Consider the following 25,894-nt stretch of genomic DNA (forward strand, 5'->3'; position numbering starts at 1 on the left):
TGGAAAAAACGAGATGGAGTGGCCCCTTGGGTCTCCTTTAATTGGAGATAACAAGATGGAGTGGCCTCTGGGGTCCCCTTTAATTGGAAAAAACGAGATGGAGTGGCCCCTTGGGTCTCCTTTGATTGGAGAAAACGAGATGAAGTGGCCCCTTAGGTCCCCTTTGACTGGAGAAAACAAGATGAAGTGGCCCCTTGGGTCTCCTTTGATTGGAGAAAACGAGATGGAGTGGCCCCTGGGGTCCCCTTTAATTGGAGATAACGTGATGGAGTGGCCCCTGGGGGGCCCCTTTGGATATAGGCCGCCCTCTTTACAACGATCTGTGGGCTGTCACCACTGCAGCCTTTAGAAATGGACTCTCTCATCCACGAGGTTGGTGAGGATGCTGCCCCTGAGCAAGGCAGATGAAAATACATTTACATTTGTATCTATTTATGAAATGTGTGGCTACTTTTTATAATAGTAACATAGTGTAGTTACTCCATAGTTCATGTTATCGTACTTAAGTCGGGTGTGATGTTGTGGATTATGTAATTGAGAAATTAGAACAGTAATGTCCCACCTCACACGAGACACCCTTAGACCGCAACACTGCCCCCACGCGCCCCTCCCCTCTCTCCACCTTCCCTCGTTGCCGTCGTTCCGACGCCCCCGATTGGTCCACGCGAAGGGGCCGTTCCAATAAACAAGCGCTTGACGCGTTTTCATTGGACGCCGTCACCGCCGCTCCGAACTGTTGCCTAGCGACCCGCTCGCTCGCAGCTCGTCCACCACACGATCCGGTTACCGGAGCCGCCTGCTGCAATGAAAACACCTCCGTCGGTGGGTGGATGTACGGGCCCGGTTCCATCATTATCTCCCCGAACTGTGACCGAGTGAGTAGTGTGTTTTATCTTGAAAATAAATGTGCAGGAATTTTAATTGCGAGCTCTCGAGAAAAACGTGAATGTGTTCAGCTCGAGCGCGCGAGGAAAGAAGCCAGCGGAGGTTTGTTTTGAAGCTAATTTGCGTGGGTTTTGTGAGAAAATAAAAAAATATACATACACGCATATATTTACATATCATTTTGAACAACAACAACAACAGACATTGGCTTGATGAATTTATCCCAAAAGAGGAAGAAAGTGAGTTTATTAGCGATAAGTTGTCCCGACGTGTGACTTGTGTGATTCTATGTGCTGCTCTCTGCATTGAAGGATGAGCTGATTTCATTCTGTGGGGACACTTGAACGCAACCTCACAGCAGAGAGACCCAGTGCGTGTCCAAAACAGTCCTTTTAGTGAGGGATGTGAGAAGCAACAGACATTTACACTAACTAAGGAATCACTATTCTCATTTTAAAATCACAATTTTACTATGATTTCACTATAATTTAATTGTGCGTTGTGTGTATTTCAAACTAACTGCAGTGACGTAAGCTGGTGCAACAAATTTCTTGCCCCTTAGTGTAATTTTACCAATCATAAAATCCCAATAGAAAAAAAAAGAAAGAAATAATAGTCGATAGAGGCGGTTGAAAAAGTCCTACATTTCGAATTCCACGGACTCGGTCCATTACCACGCATGAGTCATTCTGTTGATAGAGACGAAGTGTATGATCCACACAACCTGCTGCATTCCTGGTCATATTCGCCTTCTGGGGGCCCACAGAGTGTTTGGTTAAAATCGGCTTAACCCGCCGCATGCCACTCACTGTGTGTAGGTTGTGAAAAGAGGCTTTTTTTTCCTCCCTTTTCTCTGCAGCCTTTGTCTTGCACGATCATCTTCGTCAGCCTCATCCTCCTCAAGTTCACCCACAGTTTTGCTGTCAGTTCGGTGGTTGTTGATGGCGTTGGGATGAGGGAGGTGAGGGAGACGAGGGGAGTTCAGTCTCCCGGAGACGAGAGTTTATTTTGGTGCTGGGGTTTTTAAGCCGAGTGATGAGCAGCCCCCGTGCACGCAGCAGGTAGACTGGGAGGTGTGTGGAGATTAGCAGGTCCTCCAAGCTTCTCCAGCGGGGAGAAGATGAAATGGAGAGAGTGATATCTGCAGTCTTGTCTGATTTGATAAGATTGAAGAGCGCCTGGATACCGAAGGAGATGCTTTGATCGCATTAGGAGATCGCGTTGTGCTGATTCGCCCTCCGAAAAAAGGACAAAAAGGTGGGAATATAGAGAGGAATTTTATTTCCTATCATTTTAATAATGTATAATGATTTATTTTTGTAACAGCTGTGAAATATATCGGCCTGTTGTGTAATTATATCTTCCCCACCTCCAGTAGGGAGATTTACTGAATTGTGCCAAGTTAACCCTGATGACATCATCGGTGTTATCTTGAGTTTAACTTGATGCTCAAAATATCTCGAACAAACTCGGTGTGACGTCCTCGGTGGAATGAAGGATGAGCGCAGCCGTAATCAAACATTCTTTTAAATTGGGATCAACTGGGATCCGGTGCTTTTTGAACCGTAACCGGTTCCGGTTGACTTTCAGTTTCTGTTTGGGTTAAAACTTCGGAATTGTCCAAACCTTCCCTTTAGTGCAGGTTTATCCTCAGATTGAACCGTCACCCGGGGAATTAAACTACCGCGAAATAAAATGTCTGTTTCTGTTGGTTGTTATGGTGACAACTTACCAGGAAGAGAGCGGACGCTGCTCAGGAGACAGATCCTTGCTAGCTAACTAGCTTACTAGCTAGCTAGTAAGCTAGTTAGCTAGTCCTCACTGAGGTGCACAGACTGGTGGACCAGCCGCTATTCGCTGTTGTGCTCATTTCCAGTAAAGCAGTGAAACATGGTGAAATTAGCACACTAGCTAACTTACCCATTATCCACTGGCTAGCTAGCATGTTTATTCCACCCCGCTTTACTGCTGAGGCCGCTGTGATAAGAGTGTAAATACTTAATTCAATGACAAACAATATGCACGTAATATACTGGAATTTTAATTCATGTTATTATTTGAACAATTTGCTGGTGGCATCTGTTTTTGTTGTGATACATAACAATTCCAAAAGTCCAAAATTAGCCCAGTTTCTTTCACCCTGTGTGGCAGCTTACTAATTAAACACAAATATCAGCTCCTCTATAAACAGAAGAGCAATACAGAGTCGCTGGAGAGCCTCTTTAACTCGAGGAGATGGAGCTCTGGAGGGCCGGTTTGCTGCCACTGACAATACCAGCTAAAAAAAGAATATTTTTTTTTGTGTTGATATATAAAACGGCCTGTTTGGCTGCTCTCTCAAAGCTTAATATGTGTATGCCCATGCATCAATTTACACAATTTGATTTGGTTCCTGTGCAGGTGACCACTGAAGAAGCCATGCGGCGGATACTGCGGCTCACAGATGGCGCGCGCCACTCCGGAGCCGACATCCCTCCGCCACGCGCCGCCCTGTAGGCCGGATTTGAGCTCCAGGCGCCACCCGCCTTTTTGACTTCATGAAGATCCCCGACATCGGTGATGTGATGAATAAATTTGAAGTCCTGGGGATCGTGGGTGAAGGTGAGAGCGCTCGGGGGGGGGGGGGGGGGGCAAAATGGAACGAGTGAAAATACGCGTTCTTCACGAGAACACCAGTTATCCGTAGCGCTTTCCAGCAAACCATCGTTGGCGATTGCGCGACTCGATATGGTCAAGGACACATTTCTTTCCTAAGTTGCTCCGACTGAGTTCATTTTCTTTTTGGAGTTACTGTAAAAATGATGAGGTGGGTTGTGGGGGTTCTGTTTCTTAGTTGTAATTTCAATAGGACAGGCTCATTTGATAGTTTGATTCTCATGGCTCTTCTCCCTCCTCGAGCCCCTCGACTGATATAAAGTGGCAGATGCCTTGAGGTTGTCCCAGATTTGACTCCCCGTATGCTGAGGGGCTTCATGAAACGTGTGAGTGTGTACGCCAGTGAGTTAAGTGTGTTGCTGAACCACGCTGGGAAACTTTGCGCTGGATGCTGAAGGGGCCGACTGCCCAGAGGTGAGTGCGTCAGCGCTTTAGGTGCCACGTTAAACTGTGAGGGTGTTTCAGTCCAGCAGCGCTCCGATGGCTGCGTGCGCTCCACCAGAGCGCCATAGATTCCTTCTCACTGACCTTGAGCTCGGTCAATTTTGTTCGTCTTTTTGGGACGAGAGTGCAGTAAACGTTACGATGCCAATTATTGCTGCCCGATACCACGAAGGCTAGAAAACAAGAATGTGTGTGTGTGTGTGTGTGTACTGCCCCTGAACTAAGTAATTGGCTTTGGTTTTTTGAACTTGTTTTTCAGTCAGAATAAAATTTAAAAGAAAGTCTTGAAGCCTTAACTCTAAGTTCCCCTCAGTGTTTGCTTGAGAAGGAACACGGAGCAGTTCTTCATAATGCTGCTCTGTCCAAGAATTCCTATTGAGGCCTCAGGCTCTGTGTGTGTGTGTGTGTGTGTGTGTGTGTGTGTGTGTGACTGCCAGGGTCGATAACATCAGAACTACAGTAGCTTGCCAGCTCTTGTGTCCTACTTTCTGAACCACCTGTTGTTTTTTTGTAGCGGGGGATATATTCACTTAATTCTTGCTATCAGAAAAAGCCTTTAAAAAAGGGTCATGATCCTCAGACCTTCATCTTTCCGGTGGTCATTGAACACACCACAGACCACGACCCAACGCTTCCATCAGAAACGTACCATTAAACTAAAACGTTTTATTTTTACTAGATTGTAAAAAGCAATAAATGATTATCTTCTTAGCGCAACTGGAATTTTGCTCAATTCACTGGACACTGTCATGTGACTAAATACACATTTGCATAATTTAAATTATTCATCATATATAGCCATCGTTTAGCAATTTATAACATTGACACTGTCGTTATTGAAAAAAAAGAAAATATTCAATTATGATCATTTTCTTTAATAATTTGTTTCAGTCTACTTGAGATTCATTAGCACTGGTTAGCATTATTAGCTAACTGTTAGCCAGCCCATCTGTAAATCAGTGTTTTGCTCCTTCAGCCTTCAACAAATAAACATTTAAAAACTGAATTTATGATGATTTTTGTATTGTTGTTTAATGTGGGTCTGATTTAAAAGGAAAAATAATAGTTTGAATTACACAAATACTTTATATATTCATACATATATTTACTGTGTATTTTCTTCTTTTTTAAGGTGCCTACGGTGTTGTTTTGAAGTGCCGACACAAGGTAAGAGCTTATCGATGTTCATGCGATCTCCTTGTTACTCGTTGGTCAAGTCCTCACTTGCTTTTACCACATTAAAACATTGTCACTCTTTGAAACATTTGACATTCTGGTATAGGTCTTCAGGTGATATTCCATTAAAATTGTGACCAAAACATTAAAAACGCATCATGTGAAGTTACACTTGGATGTTTGTTACTTCATCCCCATGAACAAAGCCATGAGTCAATCACACAGAAAGAGTTTCCTGCCGCGGCTGTTGACATTTCCCACAATCATTAATTTCCTTTACTTTGGTGTTTACCTTTTTTTCGTTACTGGTTACAAAATGTATTAATCTTACAACTATACGGCCTGAGGAGGATGTAGAGACAACGTATACAACTCTGATGGAGACCTGTCAATCACAGTCAATCCCCGCCCTAAAGCATCCCTGCTTTTTGGTCTGTTTGACTTTAAATGGACCATCATTCACTGAATGAACATCATGCTGCATTGAAGAAGACTTGAAACTAGAGACTGAGACCATAAACTCATGTTTACAATGTTTACTGAGGAAATAAATCAAGAGAGAAGTAGAGTCATTTCCCCATAGACGTCTATGGGAGCAGAGGAGTCGCCCCCTTCTGGTCACTACACAGAAGAAGAGTCATTTCCTCATAGACGTCTATGGGAGCAGAGGAGTCGCCCCCTGCTGGTCACTACACAGAAGTAGAGTCATTTCCTCATAGACGTCTATGGGAGCAGAGGAGTCGCCCCCTGCTGGTCACTACACAGAAGTAGAGTCATTTCCTCATAGACGTCTATGGGAGCAGAGTAGTCGCCCCCTGCTGGTCACTACACAGAAGTAGAGTCATTTCCTCATAGACGTCTATGGGAGCAGAGGAGTCGCCCCCTGCAGGTCACTACACAGAAGTAGAGTCATTTCCTCATAGACGTCTATGGGAGCAGAGTAGTCGCCCCCTGCTGGTCACTACACAGAAGTAGAGTCATTTCCTCATAGACGTCTATGGGAGCAGAGTAGTCGCCCCCTGCTGGTCACTACACAGAAGTAGAGTCATTTCCTCATAGACGTCTATGGGAGCAGAGGAGTCGCCCCCTGCTGGTCACTACACAGAAGTAGAGTCATTTCCTCATAGACGTCTATGGGAGCAGAGGAGTCGCCCCCTGCTGGTCACTACACAGAAGAAGAGTCATTTCCTCATAGACGTCTATGGGAGCAGAGGAGTCGCCCCCTGCTGGTCACTACACAGAAGTAGAGTCATTTCCTCATAGACGTCTATGGGAGCAGAGGAGTCGCCCCCTGCTGGTCACTACACAGAAGTAGAGTCATTTCCTCATTGACGTCTATGGGAGCAGAGGAGTCGCCCCCTGCTGGTCACTACACAGAAGTAGAGTCATTTCCTCATAGACGTCTATGGGAGCAGAGGAGTCGCCCCCTGCTGGTCACTACACAGAAGTAGAGTCATTTCCTCATAGACGTCTATGGGAGCAGAGGAGTCGCCCCCTGCTGGTCACTACACAGAAGTAGAGTCATTTCCTCATAGACGTCTATGGGAGCAGAGGAGTCGCCCCCTGCTGGTCACTACACAGAAGTAGAGTCATTTCCTCATAGACGTCTATGGGAGCAGAGGAGTCGCCCCCTGCTGGTCACAGCTACGTCCACTTCTACACATTCCGTGGTTTTAATTTATTTTCCCTCCCGTTAAATTGGACTTTAATGCAAACAGTGCAATGAAAGTCTTTCCAGAATCAGAATTCAGTTTATTGAGGTGTGAGAGAGGGGAATGAAATGTCGACGAGCACTCAGAGCCCCGGGGGGGGGGGGGGGGTCTGAAAGGCAGAATCGCAGCCTGTAATTACCGGGCTTTGTCATTCAGACGGATTGATCGCGGGCCGAGCAGCTGCAAACGCCAAATGTCCCGGTTGTCCTCCATCGCACAACAGATGGAGGCTGCTCTTGACACATCGTCTTATTTATTTGGGTCCAAATACATCCCCACGATCGCAATTATTGATCACTCTGAATGTGTGCGGGGTCGCTATACGAACAGGTCGCTTTAAAGCCTGACACGCGGCCCCTTGCTAAAGAGTCCCATCATTTTCATTAGCGTATTTCGGAAGGTTTTGGCCTTCAGCCTCTTGTGGCCAAAATGAGTAGTATAACAATAAAAATACGTTACGCAGCAAAAATGAAGGAAGTTCAAACGTTTATCCCAGAAAAATCCTTTTAATGACCTGCTCTTAAGTAATAGACACGGGAAAAGATAGAAGAAATTATTTTTAGAGCAGACAAAACAGAATGAATCACCAGCATTTATTTTGCCTAATGGCCGCTCAGGGCCTCCGTAGCCCAGCAATCAGCGGACATGTGGTCCAATTAGGTATGTGGAGGATCAATAGGCCGCTGCAGCAGACCCTCTGGTTCCCACGTCAACAAAGCGTCACTCTTGGTCTCAGAGGATTCCAGCATTTAGCAGTTTGAGGCGCTTCCCTCCTCGGCGCCACGACGGACGACTCCAAAAAAAAAAAAGGCCGTCGGCCGGCTCGATTTGACGTTAGCTTACGTCGCTAATTTGTCTCTTTAATTAGCTCGTTACACTTTCATTATCTCTCTGCTGCACAACAAAAGAACAGCGGCTCCCCCGAGAAGTGTGACATTCTGCCGCTCTTCTTTTGGCCTTGTGTGTGTGTGTGTGTTTTAAAAAAAAACAAAAAAAACAAAATGCATTGCTTGATGCGTGGAAAAATGGAAGGATCAATATGGAACGGAGCCATCTGGAAAGTATCGTATTGTTGGTGTGAATCGACACGCGCTAACTCGCAGATCTCTGCTGCATAATTAGGTACACACACACACATATATATATATATATATATTGTATGTGTAATGTGTACCTACCCCCCCCCACACATACTCTAACATGTGAGCTGTCAGAGCCGCCCCGGCGTCACAGAAAGGAGGTGTAATCTCTTCACTGTGGGGGCAGCGGCCTACGCGCTCTAATGAGATATGTGAGGCGATCAAATGGCCCCCGATGTAGAAAAAAAGACAGTGGCTGTTGCATTGTGGGTACGCGGTGCAACGGAAGAAGAAGGACAAAAATAAGTAAGCTGATGGAAGAACATGGAAATCGTGGCTGTCGCTGCGTCTCCTGCCGGTGGAAAAAAGCTAAATTCCCACGCTCACCCAGGTGCATGCTGGTCCTAAACCTACCAACTAACAAACACAACAGCTGAATAGTGTCACAGCGCAGGAAGTCGTCTGGTCCAAAGCAGCTTAATGAGCACGTGGACAAACGCATGAAGCAGCAGGAGACACACACACACACACACACACACACACACTTCCCATCCTGACCCTTCCTGCTTTAATTGTCTCTCACTGAGTTTAAATGGGAAATCAAATTGGCAGAATTCTTCAAATCAAGAAGAGAGAAGCTTTTTGTTTCAGGACTGATCTCACTTGATTCTTTTGAAGCTCTTCTTTGCCTGAATCAACCTCTAATCCCCCCCCCCCCTCAATGAAGATATTCTTAAAGACTGCAGGGGAGCTCCTGGAAACGGGTGACATCACAGGGACGTCACAGTGACATCACAGCGGCGTCCCATCCACTTTTACTGTTGGACAGAACTGGCTTCAGAGGCAGAGTTATTTTTATTTCTTTTTTAAATTATTTAATATAAAAGCCCAGACTTGTTGCAAAGGTTTCACCGGGACACAGAGGAGCTTTTGTCGTGTAGTTCTGCCTCATCTTTTATACATTTATTTTATAAAGGGATCATCAAAGGAACATGTTCTGGTTTTCTGTAATGGGAAAACTGTGTTTCAGGCTGAGGCCAGTTTAGAGTCCTTTGCCATTATAACAGCTTCATTCTACATGTTTGAGTCCCCTCTATTTATAGCTGCGCTTCTTCCGTCTCCACAGAGCGAAGCGCTGTTATTTTTCACTGAAAACCAAAGCTACAAAGACAGGAACAACTATTGAATTGAAGTCCCTCCGCCGTCGTGACCTTGTGACTCGGACGCTTTCAGCTTCTTGGACCAAATATCTGCTGCTTTTTTCGCCTCTTTTAAATATGTGCAAACAGCTGAGTGCAGAGCCGAGGGCGGTTCAAGGTGCATGGAGAGTAACACAGCTTCTATTGTCTATAACGCCGACCTTCTGCTCCGGTTCGACCTCCAGCTCGTCGAGGTGTGTTTACTCGATGGAGTCCCTGCGTTCTTTAGTTGTTGTTTGAGCAGAGCAAACAGAACCGAGACCGATTCTTTAGATCCGTTGCGTCCGTAAACAGCAGAGATCCATCGATCCGACCAGTGACCTCACAGCAGCGCTGGCTCAGTGAGATCTGTCTCGCTGCCCCACATTGTCCCATAAGTGTCATTCCTTTTGTACAACATTACAATTTATTTATTTATTTCCTCTACTGGGGGAGCCGTGGATCACTTTTACCAAAGCTCGTCCTCTGAAGTCAAACACAAAGGTTAATCAGCTGATCTAAATCCTGGATCAGCCCCTCACATGGCCGGAGGGGGGGGGGGGGTTAGAAAGCACAGTGTTTGTCTATAAAGAGGGGGGGGGGGCCCTCAGGAATGTGCCCGGCACTTGGCGTCGCCATGGCGCTTTCAGGTGGGACCGTCACGGCGTCGGGGCTCCGCCTCCTCTGAGGCGACTCGTGTTTTCACCTGCTTCTCTTTTGCAAAGGTCAAAGGTCAAGGGTCAAAGTCACGAGTAAACATTCCCGGATAAACCGGAGAACCTCTTTGTCGCGTTGTCTCGCTTAAATAAATCTTGGAACTTTTAGACGGCTGCATTTAGAAACTGCAGGAAAGCAACTAAGCATTGAAATATGTTTTTAAGTAAAGATGCTTTTGTGTTTAAACGGCGTGAAAAGTGACATTTAATAAATATATGCAGCATAAAATATACATTGGGTGAAAACGTCTGAATGGCGCTTTCGGCAGTTCATGCATGAGAGAAAAGTTCAAACTGCGCACATGAGACAACGCGTCCACGCAGAGGACAGACACACAAACGCAGGTGGACCTCAAGGACCTTAAAGGTTTATTTTCATTTTTGATCACTTTGAAGTTCCTTTCCCGTCACTTCCACATCGACGCGGTGAGGCAACGCTCGCTGTCTCTGCAGCGACGAGGCCGTGCGTCATCCCGCTCTTCCTCGCTCTTCCTTCTATTCGGAGGATATAAATAGCAACAAGAGGAAGACTCACAACCTGCAGAACACACAGCGCAGTGTTTGGAACAACGCACAACGAAGCGTAACCCCGTCCTCTCGAAACAGGAAGTGGCTCATGAACGATCGAGCGTGAAATGTATTCCCTCAGTAAACGTTGTGAACATGAGTTTATGGTCTCAGTCTCTAGTTTCAAGTCTTCTTCAATGCAGCATGATGCTCATTTAGTGAATGATGGTCCATTTAGAGTCAAACAGACCATGAAGCAGGGGATGCTTTAGGGCGGGGCCTAACGCTGATTGACAGGCCTCTACATCCTCCTCAGTCCGAATGAGGTCACCTCCCGTTGGCAGGGGCCGGGTCCGTCTCTGGAAGGGCCTCCCGTGTTCTTACAGTGACTTTAAGGCGCCTGGAGACACTCTGCGTCCCTCGCACTGATCGCAGGGCGAGCAGTGAGTAGTTGGTGGCGTTAAGTGAGTCACCAGCGCTCCGCCGTCCTGTTTGTCCCCCCCCCCCCATTCATCAGAAATGTTCCCTTTTCTTAACATCTTTTATTTTAGCGCCGCCTCAGCGCCGCGCTGCAGGTTGCATAACCGACGGCGCTTTATCCCCCCCCACACACAATAGAGTTGATGTCGGTCGGCTGTCAGAAACATCTCGCTTTATTTAGAGGAGGTCTGTCCGCCCCCCTTTGAAGGGAACAGTTATTTTCTGCTCCCAGTGAACAGAAACTGGGACAGGGAGCGTTAACTGGGTCACCTTGAATCCAGCGCTGCGCGCTCCAATCAGGAGCCGGAGACGGACGGGGAAGGGGACGCAAGGTCGCCTCCGTCCCCGCAGAGCGAGGCTAATTCCGAAGGCCGAGGGGTCACCCGCCTGTCGATTTGACCTCTGCGACCCTGCGCTGGAAGTAGAGCGTTTTCTCCAGGTCAACAACAACAGTGATGACAAATGTATTGAAAGGGAAACTGAAAAATGATTCAATCACAACCAGGTCGACGGAACGAATTCCAGTCCAGTCTGAAGTCGACTGGTCAGACGGAGACGGCGAGGACGCGGTGGGCAAACCAGGTTTCTATTCTCTCAAAACCAAAGAAGAAGAAGCAGAAGGTTAAAGACGGCTCTCTGATCCTCTTGGATCGCCTCTCGTTGTCCTCGCTGATCCACTTTGGCTCCCTAACTGGAGCAGAGCTCTGAGCCGTGGGCAGAAATACCTGAGGGCCTGCGTAGGGCACGCGGAGGAACGGGGCTAGTGGGGTGGGGGGGGGCCTCAGTGAAACTGGGGCTCGGTGGCGATCGGTTCTTTGTTGGCTCCGGTTGTTTTGAGTCGCTGGCGGTTATGAACAGAGTCACAAAAGATTGATTTTTTAAAATAACTTTTCCAAGTGTCGTGTAGGAAAAGTCAAATAATCAATTTGTTTACTGCTTGTTACAATTGTTAACCATACTGGTTAAACTATTCCATATTTTATTTTTCATAAATACTGTTCCGTCTGAAAAAGCATCCATTGATTTTTCTTCTTCTTTTTTTTTTTTAAAGGACACCAATGAAATTGTGGCCATTAAGAAGTTCAAGGACAGCGAAGGTAAGTGGACCACAAAGACAAAGCATCCGCATGCTCTCGTCTTCCTCCCAAACGCGATGGCCCTGACTCCGCCCCCTCCTGTCTCACGGCCAATCAGAAAATGAGGAGGTCAAAGAAACGACGCTGCGGGAGCTCAAGATGCTGCGGACCCTCAAGCAGGAGAACATCGTGGAGTTGAAAGAGGCCTTCCGGAGACGAGGGAAGCTTTATCTCGTCTTTGAGTATGTGGAGAAGGTGAGCCGCCGCTTCTTCTTCTTCTTCTGTCGACCCAAAACACGACAAAACAACAACGATCATTACAGCCACAAGCCGTGGGAGCGCCCTCTCCAACGGCCCTTGAACACACCACGAACTGAGCTTAATGTTGTGATGTTTCATCGCCACAAACAAAACGGTTTGCTTCATTCAGAATCTGTGAAGTTCTGAGGACTTCTTCAATGTCTTCCGAGGTCGTCCTCGTCTTCATCGTTTGTGCGTGTGTCCCTCTCAGAACATGCTGGAGCTGCTGGAGGAGCTTCCCAACGGCGTAGCCACCGACAAGGCGCGCAGCTACATCTACCAGCTGATCCGAGCCATCCACTGGTGCCACAAGCACGACATCGTTCACCGAGGTAGCCGTTTACTTTTGGCGGGATTCGCCACGAGGCGAGACGGGGCGTTCAGGCTCAGGCGCAGAGGGTGGTATTTTACCCACTCACCATCCGTGCAAACGGAACCAAATGTTATCTTTTAAAAATCGCATTTAAACATGTGCTCGTTTAGACACATTTTCATTTGGATGAAACTCTTTATTCTTTTTGTTGACATATTAGAAGTAGAACATTTTGAATGTTTTCTTTCCACTCGTCTGATGGAAGAACATTTTAAACCCACCAGAGGATGAAGAGCGATGCTCTTTGCTGATGCGTTGTAATCGTCCTATTGTTCACGAGAGGACGAGCTTTCGGGCGAATCGGTAACAGACGCAGATGGCCCGTGTGAGCCTGCTGGCAACACGGCAGAGCAGGCGTCCAAATGGCCCCCCCGGCTACACACACACACACACACACACACACACACACACACACACACACACACACACACTGTTACCCACCATACCGATCCTTAACTTACATTATCTCTGCAATCTTTGAATCCATTTTCGTTTTGTTTTTCAAATATCTTCGATGAGGCAGATGAACACGTGTGATGATGTAACGCCCCCCCCCCCCCCCCACGCCCACCCCCCCTCATCCCACCCCCCTCCTCCCCATCTGTTCTCTCTTCTTAGACATAAAGCCGGAGAACCTGCTCATCAGCTCCGAAGACGTCCTCAAGCTGTGCGACTTTGGTGAGCGCCTTCGTCGTAAAAACACCCCCCTCCCCCCACACTCCCCCCCCCCACTGTGAGAAAAAGCAGCGATGGAGTCCAACGAGTGTTTATTCCCACGCGGCGCCGCTTGGCTCGATCACTGCTCTTCATCCGCGGGTCGTGGGTTCCGTCGCGCCTCTTTTCCCCCCGAACGTGTTGGGAAAACAAGACGCTGATCGCACGCCGCCTCAATCTGGTAGCGCCACAACATTATCCGGGGGGGGGGGGGGGGGTTAGTGGAAAACATGGCGCGTGCAATCTGGAGTGAGAGACTGGAGACCCGCTGTGTGTCGGCTAAAGGCATCGAGAGGCCGGAGGCTTCTATCTAACTCACGTTGTCACAGTGACACGAGGGGAACGTTCGTATGAGGACAATCTGAATTAACTCTTTAACACAATAAAACGACTCCATCACACGTCACGCAGCACTGAGGCCCCTAGTGGACACCAGGAGAATTACACGTAGTAACTGTATTTTGGCAAAAACATTTAATATAATAGACCGATTGTTGAAGCTGACACCCTTGAATCGACGTTGTCCGTATGCAGGGACACACAGAGGCCTGTTGTGACGTCCGAAGGTCAAACGTCATTGATTTGACTTTGAACACTTTTGCCGGGGCGACGTGTCACAGGACGGCTCCTCACCCCTCCTGCAGCTTTTGTCTGGCTCAGGCGCTTTCTGACCTACACCTCTGAATCCCAACGAGCGCCCAGAGAGCTGCAGTCATCTCATTATGGACAGCATATCATAAAGCGCCTCATTGTACTACTTTGCCTCCTTCTCTCCTCTCGCCAGGCTTCGCACGTAATCTATCCGAGGGGACGGATGCCAATTACACCGAGTACGTGGCCACGAGATGGTACCGCTCTCCGGAGCTCCTGCTTGGGTACGTCCACAATCGTTTTGGGCCCCATCGACAGGATATTGAGAAGTAAAAAATATATTTTGGCCTCTCGTCCACACGCAAACGGAGCCTGGTTTTGTAGAGTGACGTTTTGAAGGATTGAGGAGGGCGAACGTAAGGACCGTATTCGGTCCAAACCATACCCCACTTTATCATTTTTCTCTAAATGGACCATCATTTACTAAATGAACATCATGCTGCTTTGAAGAAGACTTGAAACTAGAGACTGAGACCATAAACTCATGTTTACAATGTTTACTGAGGGAATAAATCAAGAGAGAAGTAGAGTCATTTCCTCATAGACGTCTATGGGAGCAGAGGAGTCGCCCCCTGCTGGTCACTACACAGAAGTAGAGTCATTTCCTCATAGACGTCTATGGGAGCAGAGGAGTCGCCCCCTGCTGGTCACTACACAGAAGTAGAGTCATTTCCTCATAGACGTCTATGGGAGCAGAGGAGTCGCCCCCTGCTGGTCACTACACAGAAGTAGAGTCATTTCCTCATAGACGTCTATGGGAGCAGAGGAGTCGCCCCCTGCTGGTCACTACACAGAAGTAGAGTCATTTCCCTCATAGACGTCTATGGGAGCAGAGGAGTCGCCCCCTGCTGGTCACTACACAGAAGTAGAGTCATTTCCTCATAGACGTCTATGGGAGCAGAGGAGTCGCCCCCTGCTGGTCACTACACAGAAGTAGAGTCATTTCCTCATAGACGTCTATGGGAGCAGAGGAGTCGCCCCCTGCTGGTCATTAGAGAGAATGCAGCTTTTAAGACACTTGCTCAGAGGGGTTCAGACCTGCATGTTGCCGCTTGGTCCTTAAAGTGAAGCAGCTTTAAAAAAAATGGGGAGTTCCTTCAAATCTGTGGACTTATGAATGAAAAATAATTAGTTGTTTCTTTACTGTTTTTTAAAGTTTTTGAGCAGAATCTTCCTGTCGGGACAGAATTCCAGTTATAAAGGTGTAGGAAGATGTCTGTACTTGTGCGTGTGGTCCCAGGGCCCCGTACGGGAAGGCCGTGGACATGTGGTCGGTGGGCTGCATCTTGGGGGAGCTGAGCGACGGGCAGCCCCTGTTCCCCGGAGAGAGCGAGATCGACCAGCTCTTCACCATCCAGAAGGTCCTGGGACCCCTCCCGCCGGAGCAGATGAAGCTCTTCTACAACAACCCTCGCTTCCACGGGCTGCGGGTAACGCCGTCCACCCCCCTTCACCCCCCCCCCCCCCCCCCCTTCCCCCTTCGCTCGGCTCCACCTTGCCCTCCACCTTCCATCGTTCTTCTTCTTCTTGCCTCGTTTGTTTTCTGTCTCTGCTCGTTTCCTCTTCTCCCCGCTGAGTCTGCTCTGCTGTGACCGATGGCATCGTGGTGACTCATGCTGTGTCATGCATCCTGTGCGCTCTGTGAGGGTAGGGGGGGGGGGGGGGGGGTACAAACCTTCCTTCCCTTCGCCTCCCGCCCACGCCTCAGAATATATATTAGTTTTCTGCCCCTCTGTGAATAGCTGACAGTGAAGCCCCACTAACGGGGCCCCAGGCTGATGATGCTGCACTGAATGTAAGTTCTGTGGTTTCTACGGTAAATTGCTATAAAACAGACATGCGATCAGCCAACATTCTGAATCAATTTTCCATTTTTTGGTATAACTGTCAGGTTGACGCTTGGTTTTAAACAACATTGTCTGAACTCAACAGAGCTGCACGTTGTTAGTTGTTATTTGAGCTGTAGGCCTGAGGTCTTTGAGTTATTACTTGTATGTGTTTCTGGTTCGTGCCTTTGCTCTGAAGATCGAGCTCCATTCATCGGCCTGGGGAGGAAAGCTCCTGTGACTCACATCACATGTCAGATTGGAGTCTGAAAGGTCGGATGCAGAAGCTGAAGCTTTCCGGTCTCAGACAGAGAATTGGCTTCGTGGTGAAGGACGTCTGGTCCTCAGCCGTCGAATGAACATTGTCTGGATTTTCTTTGATGAAGGAGAAGGAATTGGAGCGTTTTTTTCACACATTTTTAATTAGGTAACGTCTGGAGGTCATCTTTTAGAAACAATCTATTTATCTTTTAAATGCAGACTTTCCTTCAACTTACTTCATTGACTTCTATGCAATGTGATTTATTTTTGCAACCGGAACGAGTCGCCCCCTTTTGGCCAGTAGAGAGAATGAAAATGAGTGTGTGAAAGAAGCAGATGAAGGGGGGGGGGGGGTTGTCTTTATTAAAGGGAATGTGGATCCTTCAGATCAATGGGATCAGTGATCACGTTGGAGCTAGTGTGGGACCGGTTCTCCTCTCGGGCTCCACTCCGTCCTCGTTTGTGACTACAGACCTGCAGCCGTCAGCGAGTCAGCGGGCGGCGTGTAGGAGCAGCGGCGTCTGCAGGGAAACACTTAAGGAGACGCAATAACGCAGCCGCAGCAGCATCACTGCAACGTGCAACGGGAGAGGAGCATTATTAGTGCAGTGGAGAAGCATTGAATTCATTCATTAATACGCCCGGGACAAATTACACAAATAAAACAGGTAGTGAGCGTAAATGCAAACCAGGTATTTTTGATTATTGATGAGAATTGGTGAGGCTCCCTCTTTTGCTGTTGATCAATAATTTCTTTGAACTTCTCGTCCATGACTCATCACTCCGCTGACATTCCTTTCAACACAGCATTGATTATTTAACCATCGTTTTTTGGGTCCATTTCTGTCCTCAGTTCCCGGCGGTGAATCACCCCCAGACGTTGGAGCGGAGGTACCTGGGCATCATCGGCGGAGCGCTGCTGGACCTGCTGAAGGTTCGGGACTGCTGCAGATATTTTTTTGTGTTTTAAACTCAAATGCTCGCGCGCGTGGACATGTGACGGCGGCATCGTTATCTCGCCGCCCATCGCCGCCGCCGCCGCCTCCTCGCCGCTCTGCGGCATCTGTCGGCTCGCATGCTGCTGTTATTGCTGTAAACACGAGCTCCGTGTCAAGAATGTGGGCCGCGCGCAGAGAGAATGACTCACGGCAAACACGGTGTCATCTCGGGCGCCTGCCCTCCTCAGCCTCTAATCAGGCCTCCTCCAAGCGGAGCGCCGACATCCAGCTGACGGGAGGTTTTTTTTTTTTCCTGGGTGCTGACGAATCGTTCTTCAACAAACTTAAATGAACCACAGCATTTTGTCTCGGGGGCAGTAATGCGGGACGTCGGTTGTTCCTTTGGAGACAGGTCATTAAACAGGTTTGTCCCACTGAGGAGGAAAATGTCACAAAGCGCATACGCACCCGGTTAGGCGGAGCGGCGGCGTGACATATGCGGCGGCGGCTCGTCAGAGACTCACGGCGTCTCTCTCTCTCTCCGCCCGGCAGAGCCTGCTGCTGCTGAACCCGGCGGAGCGCTTCCTCACCGAGCAGAGCATCAACCACCACGCCTTCCAGACGTTGCGGCTGGTGGAGCGGCCCGGCCCGCCCACGCCTACACCGGCTCGCTCCTCCAAGAGGAAACCTCACCACGGAGACAACACCACCCCCAGCAGGTCAGCACAGACGGCCCGGGCCTCTCCCGCTTCATGGCATTTCTTTCTTTCTCTCGTGCAAATGTGAGCGATTGTTTGCAGCCACAGAGCCTCCAGAGGGTTATTACCTGCTGCAGTAATGACATTTGTGTCATTGTCTTTGTTAGAGGACGTGTCCCCTAACATCTGGAGCTCAGTAGAACTGATGAGGACTTTAAAAGCAGGCTGCGAGAGGAGTCAAAATCAAATTTTTGCAATCTTTGATATTGCATCTTTAGTGTAGTTTACATTTGAGTAGTGGTCCTAAGGTTGATCCCTGTGGAACACCACAGGGCAGCACTCATGTTGAAAGTACATTTGCTGTATATTGAGGTCCTTTTTTACCTGCTCTCGCCCCAGGAGTCACGGGGGAAAGGGTTCCGGAAGCCACCGCTCCAGCAGCAGAGAGTGCTCCAGCCTGCCCCGGCACGAAGACCTGCACCCGAGCAGCGACGGCTTCCTCAACGGCAACATGCCGGCGGCCATCAACCTCAGCCCCACGCTGCACCCCAAGAGCTACCAGCCGCAGATCTTCAACCACGCCGCCTCGTGCAACGTGGACCTGGCCAGCGGCAACCTGCCCCACCTGCTCAGCCCCGGCGAGGCCAAGGGCAAGGGCGACCCGGGGCCCAAGGCGTCCGACGGCCCGGGGGCCAAGTACCTCAAGTCCAACTTCCGCTCGCAGCAGAACCGCCACTCTTTCGTGGAGGGGAAGACCAACACGCTCCAGTCGGGGGAGAAACACGGGCGGCGCCACGTGGAGTCGCACGGATCCACGCCCTCCTCCAAGTTCTCCTACCTTAACCTGTCCAAGAGCTACGGGACGCTCAGCGACGCCAAGTCGGTGGGGAACCTGAACGACGTGCACCTTTACGCCGACGAGCCCACGTCTCGCTACTTCCCCTCCAGCTGCCTGGACCTCACGGCGCCGAGCAGCCCGGCGGCCCGCCGCGCCGACAGACTGGCGCCCGGAGCGGCGGGCCGGGGCAGCACGCGCTCGGAGAGGGAGAGCAACACCCTGGACTCGTCCTACAGGCGCTCCTCCGCCCGCCACAAGTCCTCGGAGGAGGCCAAGTCTCCGGACGCCCTGGACCCGGGGGAGGGCGGCGCCGCCGACCGGGGCCACGGCCACTCCCTCTCCGCCCCGCACGACCCCCCGTCCTACGGCCAGGGGTACACCAGCCCCTTCTCCTCCCAGCAGCGGCCCCACCGCCACTCCATGTACGTCCGGCGCGACCACCAGAGGACGCACGCGGCGGAGGAGGGGCTGGCGGTGGGGCCGGGCCTGCCCACCCGGGCCAGCAGCCTGCAGCTCCTGTCCCCGCAGCTGCAGCACCGCACGCTGCCTCGCCACTCGGGGGGCTCCTCCAGAGAGGAAGACAAGAGCCGGGTCAGTCCTCAGCCCCCCCAAGGGACGCCGTTAGCCCACAGCGCGCTAAACGTATGGCGAGCCCACGCCGGGCTGTGTGTTTGTAGAATATGCTGTTTGAGCGGGTTGTAGGACCAGGGAGGAGCAAAAGGCGGCGTGCAGTCCATCATGTGACCTGTGTATTCATATATACTGTATAACCACGTATGGTGTGTGTATATGTATATATGTAGCGTGTGTTTGTGCTGCGGCGGCGAGCTCACGTCACGCTTCACCGTGTCTCCATTGACAGAGCGAGCAGGCCGCCGCCGCCGAGGGCGCCCACAGCAGACCCCCCATAAGGGACCCCGCCAGGGACAGCGCCGCGTCTTTTCACGCGCAGCGGCAAAAAAACGAGGTCCGACATTCTGCCTGCACCGCCGCCCACATCCAGTCTCCTCCCAGAGAGCGAGGATGTGGGCGGATGCTGCCTCCATCTCTCTCTCTCTCTCTCTCTCTCTCTCTCTCTCTCTCTCTCTCTCTCTCTCCATGCATCAGATGCCTCTTCATTTTCTCTGTGTGCTTTGCTTCCCTCCTTTTTTTTATTTTTTTAATGTGACGACTTAATGACTGCACAGTTAAGCTCGTCACCCCCCCCCAAAAAAAAAAAAACAGTTCACAGCCTCTGCAGATTTATTACAATAACGACCAGTTGTGAATCAGTAAGCTCCCTCTTGTTTTTACACCATGGGCTCAGGTGGGAGGGGCATCAAAAGCAAGGTTTTTGGGGCTTCTGACGGTAACCGGGTCTTCCTCTGTTGTGACTCAAGGTCGGTTTATATCACGAGCAGCAAACAGAAGACGGGGGCTCGTCCAAAGAGAACCGCAACATCTACAGCGAGTCCATGCCGAGGAGGGTGGGCAGCTTCTACAGAGGTGGGTGTAGTCACGTCTCTCCTCCCACCCAGCGCTGGGGATCAAGGCGTCGGCTTTCGGTGCATGAAACCTCTTCCTCAATCTAGCAGGGTCCCGGGGATGTGGTGATGCTGCGTCCTCAGCAACCGCTTTCCCAATTTAAAGGGACCCATCGACTTCCCTTAGAAGGGGAATCACTTGTGTAGTTGTGTAGTGATTGAGGAGCACGAGGAGATAGTCAGGATGGAGAAAACCAAGTCTGTCTTCAATACCTCTATTTGAATATTATATATCTCACATTCGGCATATTCCTCAGGGAATTACTATTCATTCTTCTAAATGTTTATTTTCCGCATGAGGGAAGATGAGTGCCGATCCGTTGTGTTTGTCCAACAGTCCCGTCCCCCCGGCCCGACAACTCCTTCCACGACGGCAGAGGGCCGAATCGGAGCTCGGGTCTGTCGGCCGACGGGTTGAACAACCACCCCAAGCGCCAGCCCACATTCGACCCCTGGTAATGACCTTTAACTGCACTGCAGGCGGAGTCCTTGTTTACCTGAAATGTGCACTTTTGCATAAAGCAAGCCGATCCACTTTTCCATGTTGATAAGAGCATTAAAATGAAAAGAAAATTATGGAAAAAAATAAAGGAAGGGACATTTAGAATAGGTAAAAATGTGAGATTAAATGTGATTAATTTTGAGTTAACTATGACATAAATGCGATTAATATTTTCATCGTTTGACAGCAATATTTTAAATCAGAGTTGAAATGGTTCACTGCTCCATTTCCTCCACTTTCCTCAGGTTTCCGGGAATCAAAGAGTCTCGTTTAGTTCACTGTTCATTGCTTTATGAAACAAAGCCAGACGACGCGGCCACGTCTCACACAGCAGAAGTCTCTGGGTGTCTCTGGGTGTCTCAGTGTGTCTCTGGCAGTGGAAACGCTTGGGACATCTTTAGCTGGGACGTCACGCTCAGCAGACCTTTTGTCTTCTGCTTTTTTTCAGGACTGGCCCGGACACGGTGGTGCTGAACCCCTCCGAACCGTCCAAAGAGAAGGAGAAGCAGGGCTTCTTCAGAGCAATGAAGAAGAAAAAGAAGAAATCTCAAATGGTAACTTGTGTGTTTGGAGGGAAGCTACATCAGGTGTCCCTGTGTCCTCTCTGTTTCATAAATGTTTACAGTGACGTGTGTCCGTGTCCGGTTCCTCTCCACAGCATCAGTGTGACACACACGAGACGTGTGTTATAAAACGATAGATCAATAACACACCAGACTCCAAAAGATTCTAACCTCCCGAAGCACAACGTTGTTGCTCCACTGCTGAACTCCGAGTGACTTCTTTGTGGGACAAACACGATGAGACACAAACCGCTACAAACTAACCGCTAACCAACCCATTGACTCACACACACACACACACACACACACACACACACACTACTATTCATCATCATGTCTTCTTGTGCGTCCTGTATTACAGATGCAAGTCCCACGGGGACATCGTCAAGAAATGTTTGTTTAGCCCAAAGAATGACATAAAGCGGAGCTCCTTTGTGAGAGGGGGGGCCGGGGGGGGGCGGCTCCCACGCTGCACGCTGCTTCTACGCCGCCCGCCACCGCTCGCCGTAACCACAAACAACCCGTCGTGCTCATTCATTTTGAGCTTTTCCCTTTTAGGGGCTTTATGAGACACGAGCGAGTGAGACTGTTTACCCTTCAATTAACAGCGTGGTTTTTATAACTTGATGAAGGGCGGCGCTGTGACATGAATGGGCCCAGCTGGTTGTGTGTATTTCTTTTTTGGCGGGGGGGGGGGGCAGCCCCCCCTCCTCAGAGAGCGCTGCTCCCCTGTGATTTTACCGTACAGGAGGCCACATTTTGAAGTGTGAAACCTGATTTCAGCAGGGAAACAGGTGTTGAAGGGCCCCTCCTTCCCCTCACCCGTTCTATTTATACGCCGAAAGGGGGGGGGGGGGGGGGGGTTAACGCTGAGGACACAACACAAATAAAATGCAATCTGGAGCGTGAGGAGAGAGGCAGTGAGACTCTGAGTTGGTGTTTGCTGCAGATCATCAGTAAACCCTGCAGACGCGTCTCCCTCGGATCGCCCAATGCTCCCGTGTTTATTTTTGATGACATCACTCCACAACGACTTCAGGTACATCGACACGCGCGTGAAGGACGACGCCGTCCGCACGAAGAGGAGGTTTTCTTAAGGGCATTTTTGCGAAGCCGTATTTGGGAAATCGTAGAAATGCAGGAAGAGAGAAAATTCTGTTCTAGAATCACAATCATTTACTACTGATTGATTTGATTTGGTCATAAGCTGCAGAGATGATAAACTGACACGATGAGGTCGACCCAACACAAAGCCCCCCCCACCCACCCCCCCTCCTTTTCACCAAAGGTTCAATGGCCCAAATACAACGGCGTAACCGTGTCACTGGTTGGTTCAAATAGAATATTCTAATAGACCCTCTGAAGGGGAGTAGAACAAATCCTCTCACAGGTGGGACACGAGGACCTGTGGACGGGTCCAACTTCTCCCAACATGTGTGTCTGTGTGTGGGGGGGGGGAAGGTTCCCAGCGGAGGGGTGGACGCCGTCCTCCAGAAGTCCTCCAGGTCCTCCGGTCACCAGAGCAGCCGCCACAGGACCCGGGACAAGAGCAGAGACCGGGACCAGGACCGGGACAAGGACTGGCCTCCTGAGAAAATGTCCGACTCGCACACTTCTGTAAGGGAAAAAAAAAACAACAACAGCGTTTCCTTCCCGCTTTTTGTCTTTTGACATCCAGCGTCTGTCCTTCCCCTCCAGAGTCAGCCACTGAAGTCCCTGCGCAAACTGCTGCACCTGACGTCCTCGTCCTCCAACCAGGCGTCCCAGCCCGACCCGCGCTACCAGCCGCTGCCCAACCCGGCCTCCTCCGCCCAGGGCGGCTTCCCGGAGGGCCGGGGTCACCCGGGGGTCGGCACGCCGCAGCTCAAGAGCCGGCAGGCGGCCTACGCCATGCCCGGCCAGCTGGAGGCCGGCTGGCACCCGTCGGCCATGGGCCGCCCCGAGGGGGGAAACCCCTACCCGGAGCAGATGGGCATCAAGGGGGGGCAGAACGGCCACGGCTTCGGACGCCCCTCCAGGTCTCGAATGCCGAACCTCAACGACCTGAAAGAGACGGCTCTGTGACCCCCCCCGGCCCCCCGTCTGTGGCCCCTGCACGTCCACTGCTGACTTCACACACACACACACACGAGCACACACACACACACACACACACACACACACTCACGAACCTTCAGTTTTAAACACTGCTTGCAAAGGGGCCAAAAGCCTTTTTACGTCTTCATTTTTTTTAAAGCTTCCATGTTTGATAGACTTTATATTATTACTTCTGTAATTCTGATTATAATTTTTATTATAAGGTAAATATATTCAAATAATATATATATATACATATGTGTATATATATATATATATATATATATACATACAGAGATGTGTAGATTTTAAGTGCAAGTATTTTTGTTTCTATTCATTATAGGAATATAGTACATTTTACTGCGTTGTATTTCCTTAATACGTTCTAAATCACTCTAAACAAATACAGTTTAATCAGTTGTTACCATGGAGATTAGTGTCGTCCCTCTCTGTCCAACCTGTCCTCTGGATGTCTTCTTCTCTTTAAACGAAGGCTCCACTGCCGTCGTTAAAGGAATGTTTCCTTTGTTTTTTGTTTTGGGGGATTTTTCCGTTTTAATTTATTTTTGTAATGCGGCCATCTTAGACCCTTTGTGCCCTAAAGGAGACGTCAACCCGGACCCACGTCGCCCCCTGTAGGACGCGACCAAGCGCTGCATCTCCTGTTCTAACTGACCGTTAACATGCACTAACTCTACATCCAGGGACTGACTTCTCGTGCACAGTTTGCGTGTCGGTCGTGGTTTTCGTAAATTTCAGAGAAAAGAACTCCGGTCTCTCTGAATAGAACACGCGTAATAAATGTTCCTTGTACAGAAAACACCAACAATCCTTCTGCTGGTGAGACCCTGATCACGTAAAAGTGCTGCAGAACCCTTAAGATGAACCAAGCAGCAGCAACTTCTAGATTTGAGCAAACGTATTTATGCAACGAGATGCAAACATCTCAGGTTCTAACAATGGGGCCATCAGATGATAAACAAATGGTTCTACTTGTTAATCACATAAATAAATGTTTAAATGCATAATACAAGAATAACTGCAGTAACAAAACTATTTATACAACATAAGTTGCAAGTTTTTTGGTCCTAACTATTGTTAGAAAGTCAATTGTAGACAGATAGAGGGACACGAAGGTAATTCTGGAAGAACAAGTGCAGTGGTTCCCCACCTCATTGTGAATTAGTCACATGATGCGTCAAGTAGTTCTTCATCAGCGCCGCCCGCCATGTTCCTCATCACCTCTATGTACTATGTTACCTGAACATGTCCATTTGTTCTATGTTCCCTTTGTACTATGGTACTATGTTTTTATTGTTCTATGTTCCCTGTGTACTATTGTACTGTGTTTTTATTGTTCTATGTTCCCTGTGTACTATGGTACTATGTTTTTATTGTTCTATGTTCCCTGTGTACTATGGTACTATGTTTTTATTGTTCTATGTTCCCTGTGTACTATGGTACTATGTTTTTATTGTTCTATGTTCCCTGTGTACTATGGTACTATGTTTTTATTGTTCTATGTTCCCTGTGTACTATGGTACTATGTTTTCATTGTTCTATGTTCCCTGTGTACTATGTTACTATGTTTTTATTGTTCTATGTTCCCTGTGTACTATGGTACTATGTTTTTATTGTTCTATGTTCCCTGTGTACTATGTTACTATGTTTTTATTGTTCTATGTTCCCTGTGTACTATGGTACTATGTTTTTATTGTTCTATGTTCCCTGTGTACTATGGTACTATGTTTTTATTGTTCTATGTTCCCTGTGTACTATGGTACTATGTTTTTATTGTTCTATGTTCCCTGTGTACTATGGTACTATGTTTTTATTGTTCTATGTTCCCTGTGTACTATTGTACTGTGTTTTTATTGTTGAATGTTCCCTTGGTCCTATGTTTTTATTGTTCTATGTATCATGGGTACTATGTTCCCAATGTTGTATGTTGGGATAGGTTCCCAGGATCCTATGTGACCTGGGCCCTATGTTACCTGGGCCCTGTTACCTGGGCCCTATGTGACCTGAGCCCTGTTACCTGGGCCCTATGTTACCTGGGCCCTGTTACCTGGGCCCTATGTTACCTGGGCCCTGTTACCTGGGCCCTATGTTACCTGGGCCCTGTTACCTGGGCCCTGTTACCTGGGCCCTATGTTACCTGGGCCCTATGTTACCTGGGCCCTATGTTACCTGGGCCCTATGTGACCTGGGCCCTGTTACCTGGGCCCTGTTACCTGGGCCCTATGTTACCTGGGCCCTATGTTACCTGGGCCCTATGTTACCTGGGCCCTATGTGACCTGGGCCCTGTTACCTGGGCCCTATGTTACCTGGGCCCTATGTTACCTGGGCCCTATGTGACCTGGGCCCTGTTACCTGGGCCCTATGGTCCCCCATAATCCTTTGTCCCCACAGTGTTCCCAGTTCTCTGTGTTTCCTGTTTCCCATTGGTGGATGTTCTCTGGTCACTATGTTCCCAGGGGACGTCCCTATTGTTCTAACACGCTCTCATGGGACCCTTTCAAACCGCCTCGCCCCCTTCCCAAGGCCTACCTGACGTTCAGGTGCGCTCTCCAGTCTTTCTGTGCACCCCTGAGCTCCTGGTTGGGAACCACTGCCCTTTTCTGTAGTCCGAACGCAGCTCTCTGAGCCTCTGGGCACTAGAAGCGAAGCCTGTAAATTCCTTGGCGTGCGCGGCGCCGTCGTGTCGTGCGTTGTGCGTCTG

At 49.3% G+C, this 25,894-nt stretch overlaps 1 protein-coding gene across 2 annotated transcripts; it reads left to right on the forward strand.

Moving 5' to 3' along the window:
* The first annotated feature begins 743 nt into the window (after nt 1-743).
* Nucleotides 744-24,678, forward strand: LOC119216484 (cyclin-dependent kinase-like 5). 2 transcript variants are annotated; one of them, XM_037469379.2, is made up of 18 exons: nt 744-875; nt 3,286-3,486; nt 5,117-5,151; nt 11,884-11,929; nt 12,027-12,163; nt 12,420-12,540; nt 13,200-13,259; nt 14,080-14,170; nt 15,187-15,376; nt 16,887-16,967; nt 17,524-17,690; nt 18,069-19,098; nt 19,370-19,474; nt 19,887-19,992; nt 20,368-20,485; nt 20,981-21,086; nt 22,557-22,712; nt 22,794-24,678. In XM_037469379.2, exons 2-18 carry the CDS (start codon nt 3,423-3,425, stop codon nt 23,157-23,159), a joined length of 2,979 nt encoding a protein of 992 aa, XP_037325276.2. In that variant the 5' UTR covers nt 744-875; nt 3,286-3,422; the 3' UTR covers nt 23,160-24,678. The 2 variants fall into 2 exon arrangements, with proteins under 2 accessions (XP_037325276.2, XP_037325277.2); XM_037469380.2 differs by lacking the exon at nt 19,370-19,474 and having other exon boundaries at nt 745-875.
* Nucleotides 24,679-25,894: the final 1,216 nt, after the last annotated feature.

Source organism: Pungitius pungitius, chromosome 7, assembly GCF_949316345.1.
Source record: "Pungitius pungitius chromosome 7, fPunPun2.1, whole genome shotgun sequence".
In the NCBI taxonomy this organism is placed as follows: Eukaryota; Metazoa; Chordata; class Actinopteri; order Perciformes; family Gasterosteidae; genus Pungitius; species Pungitius pungitius.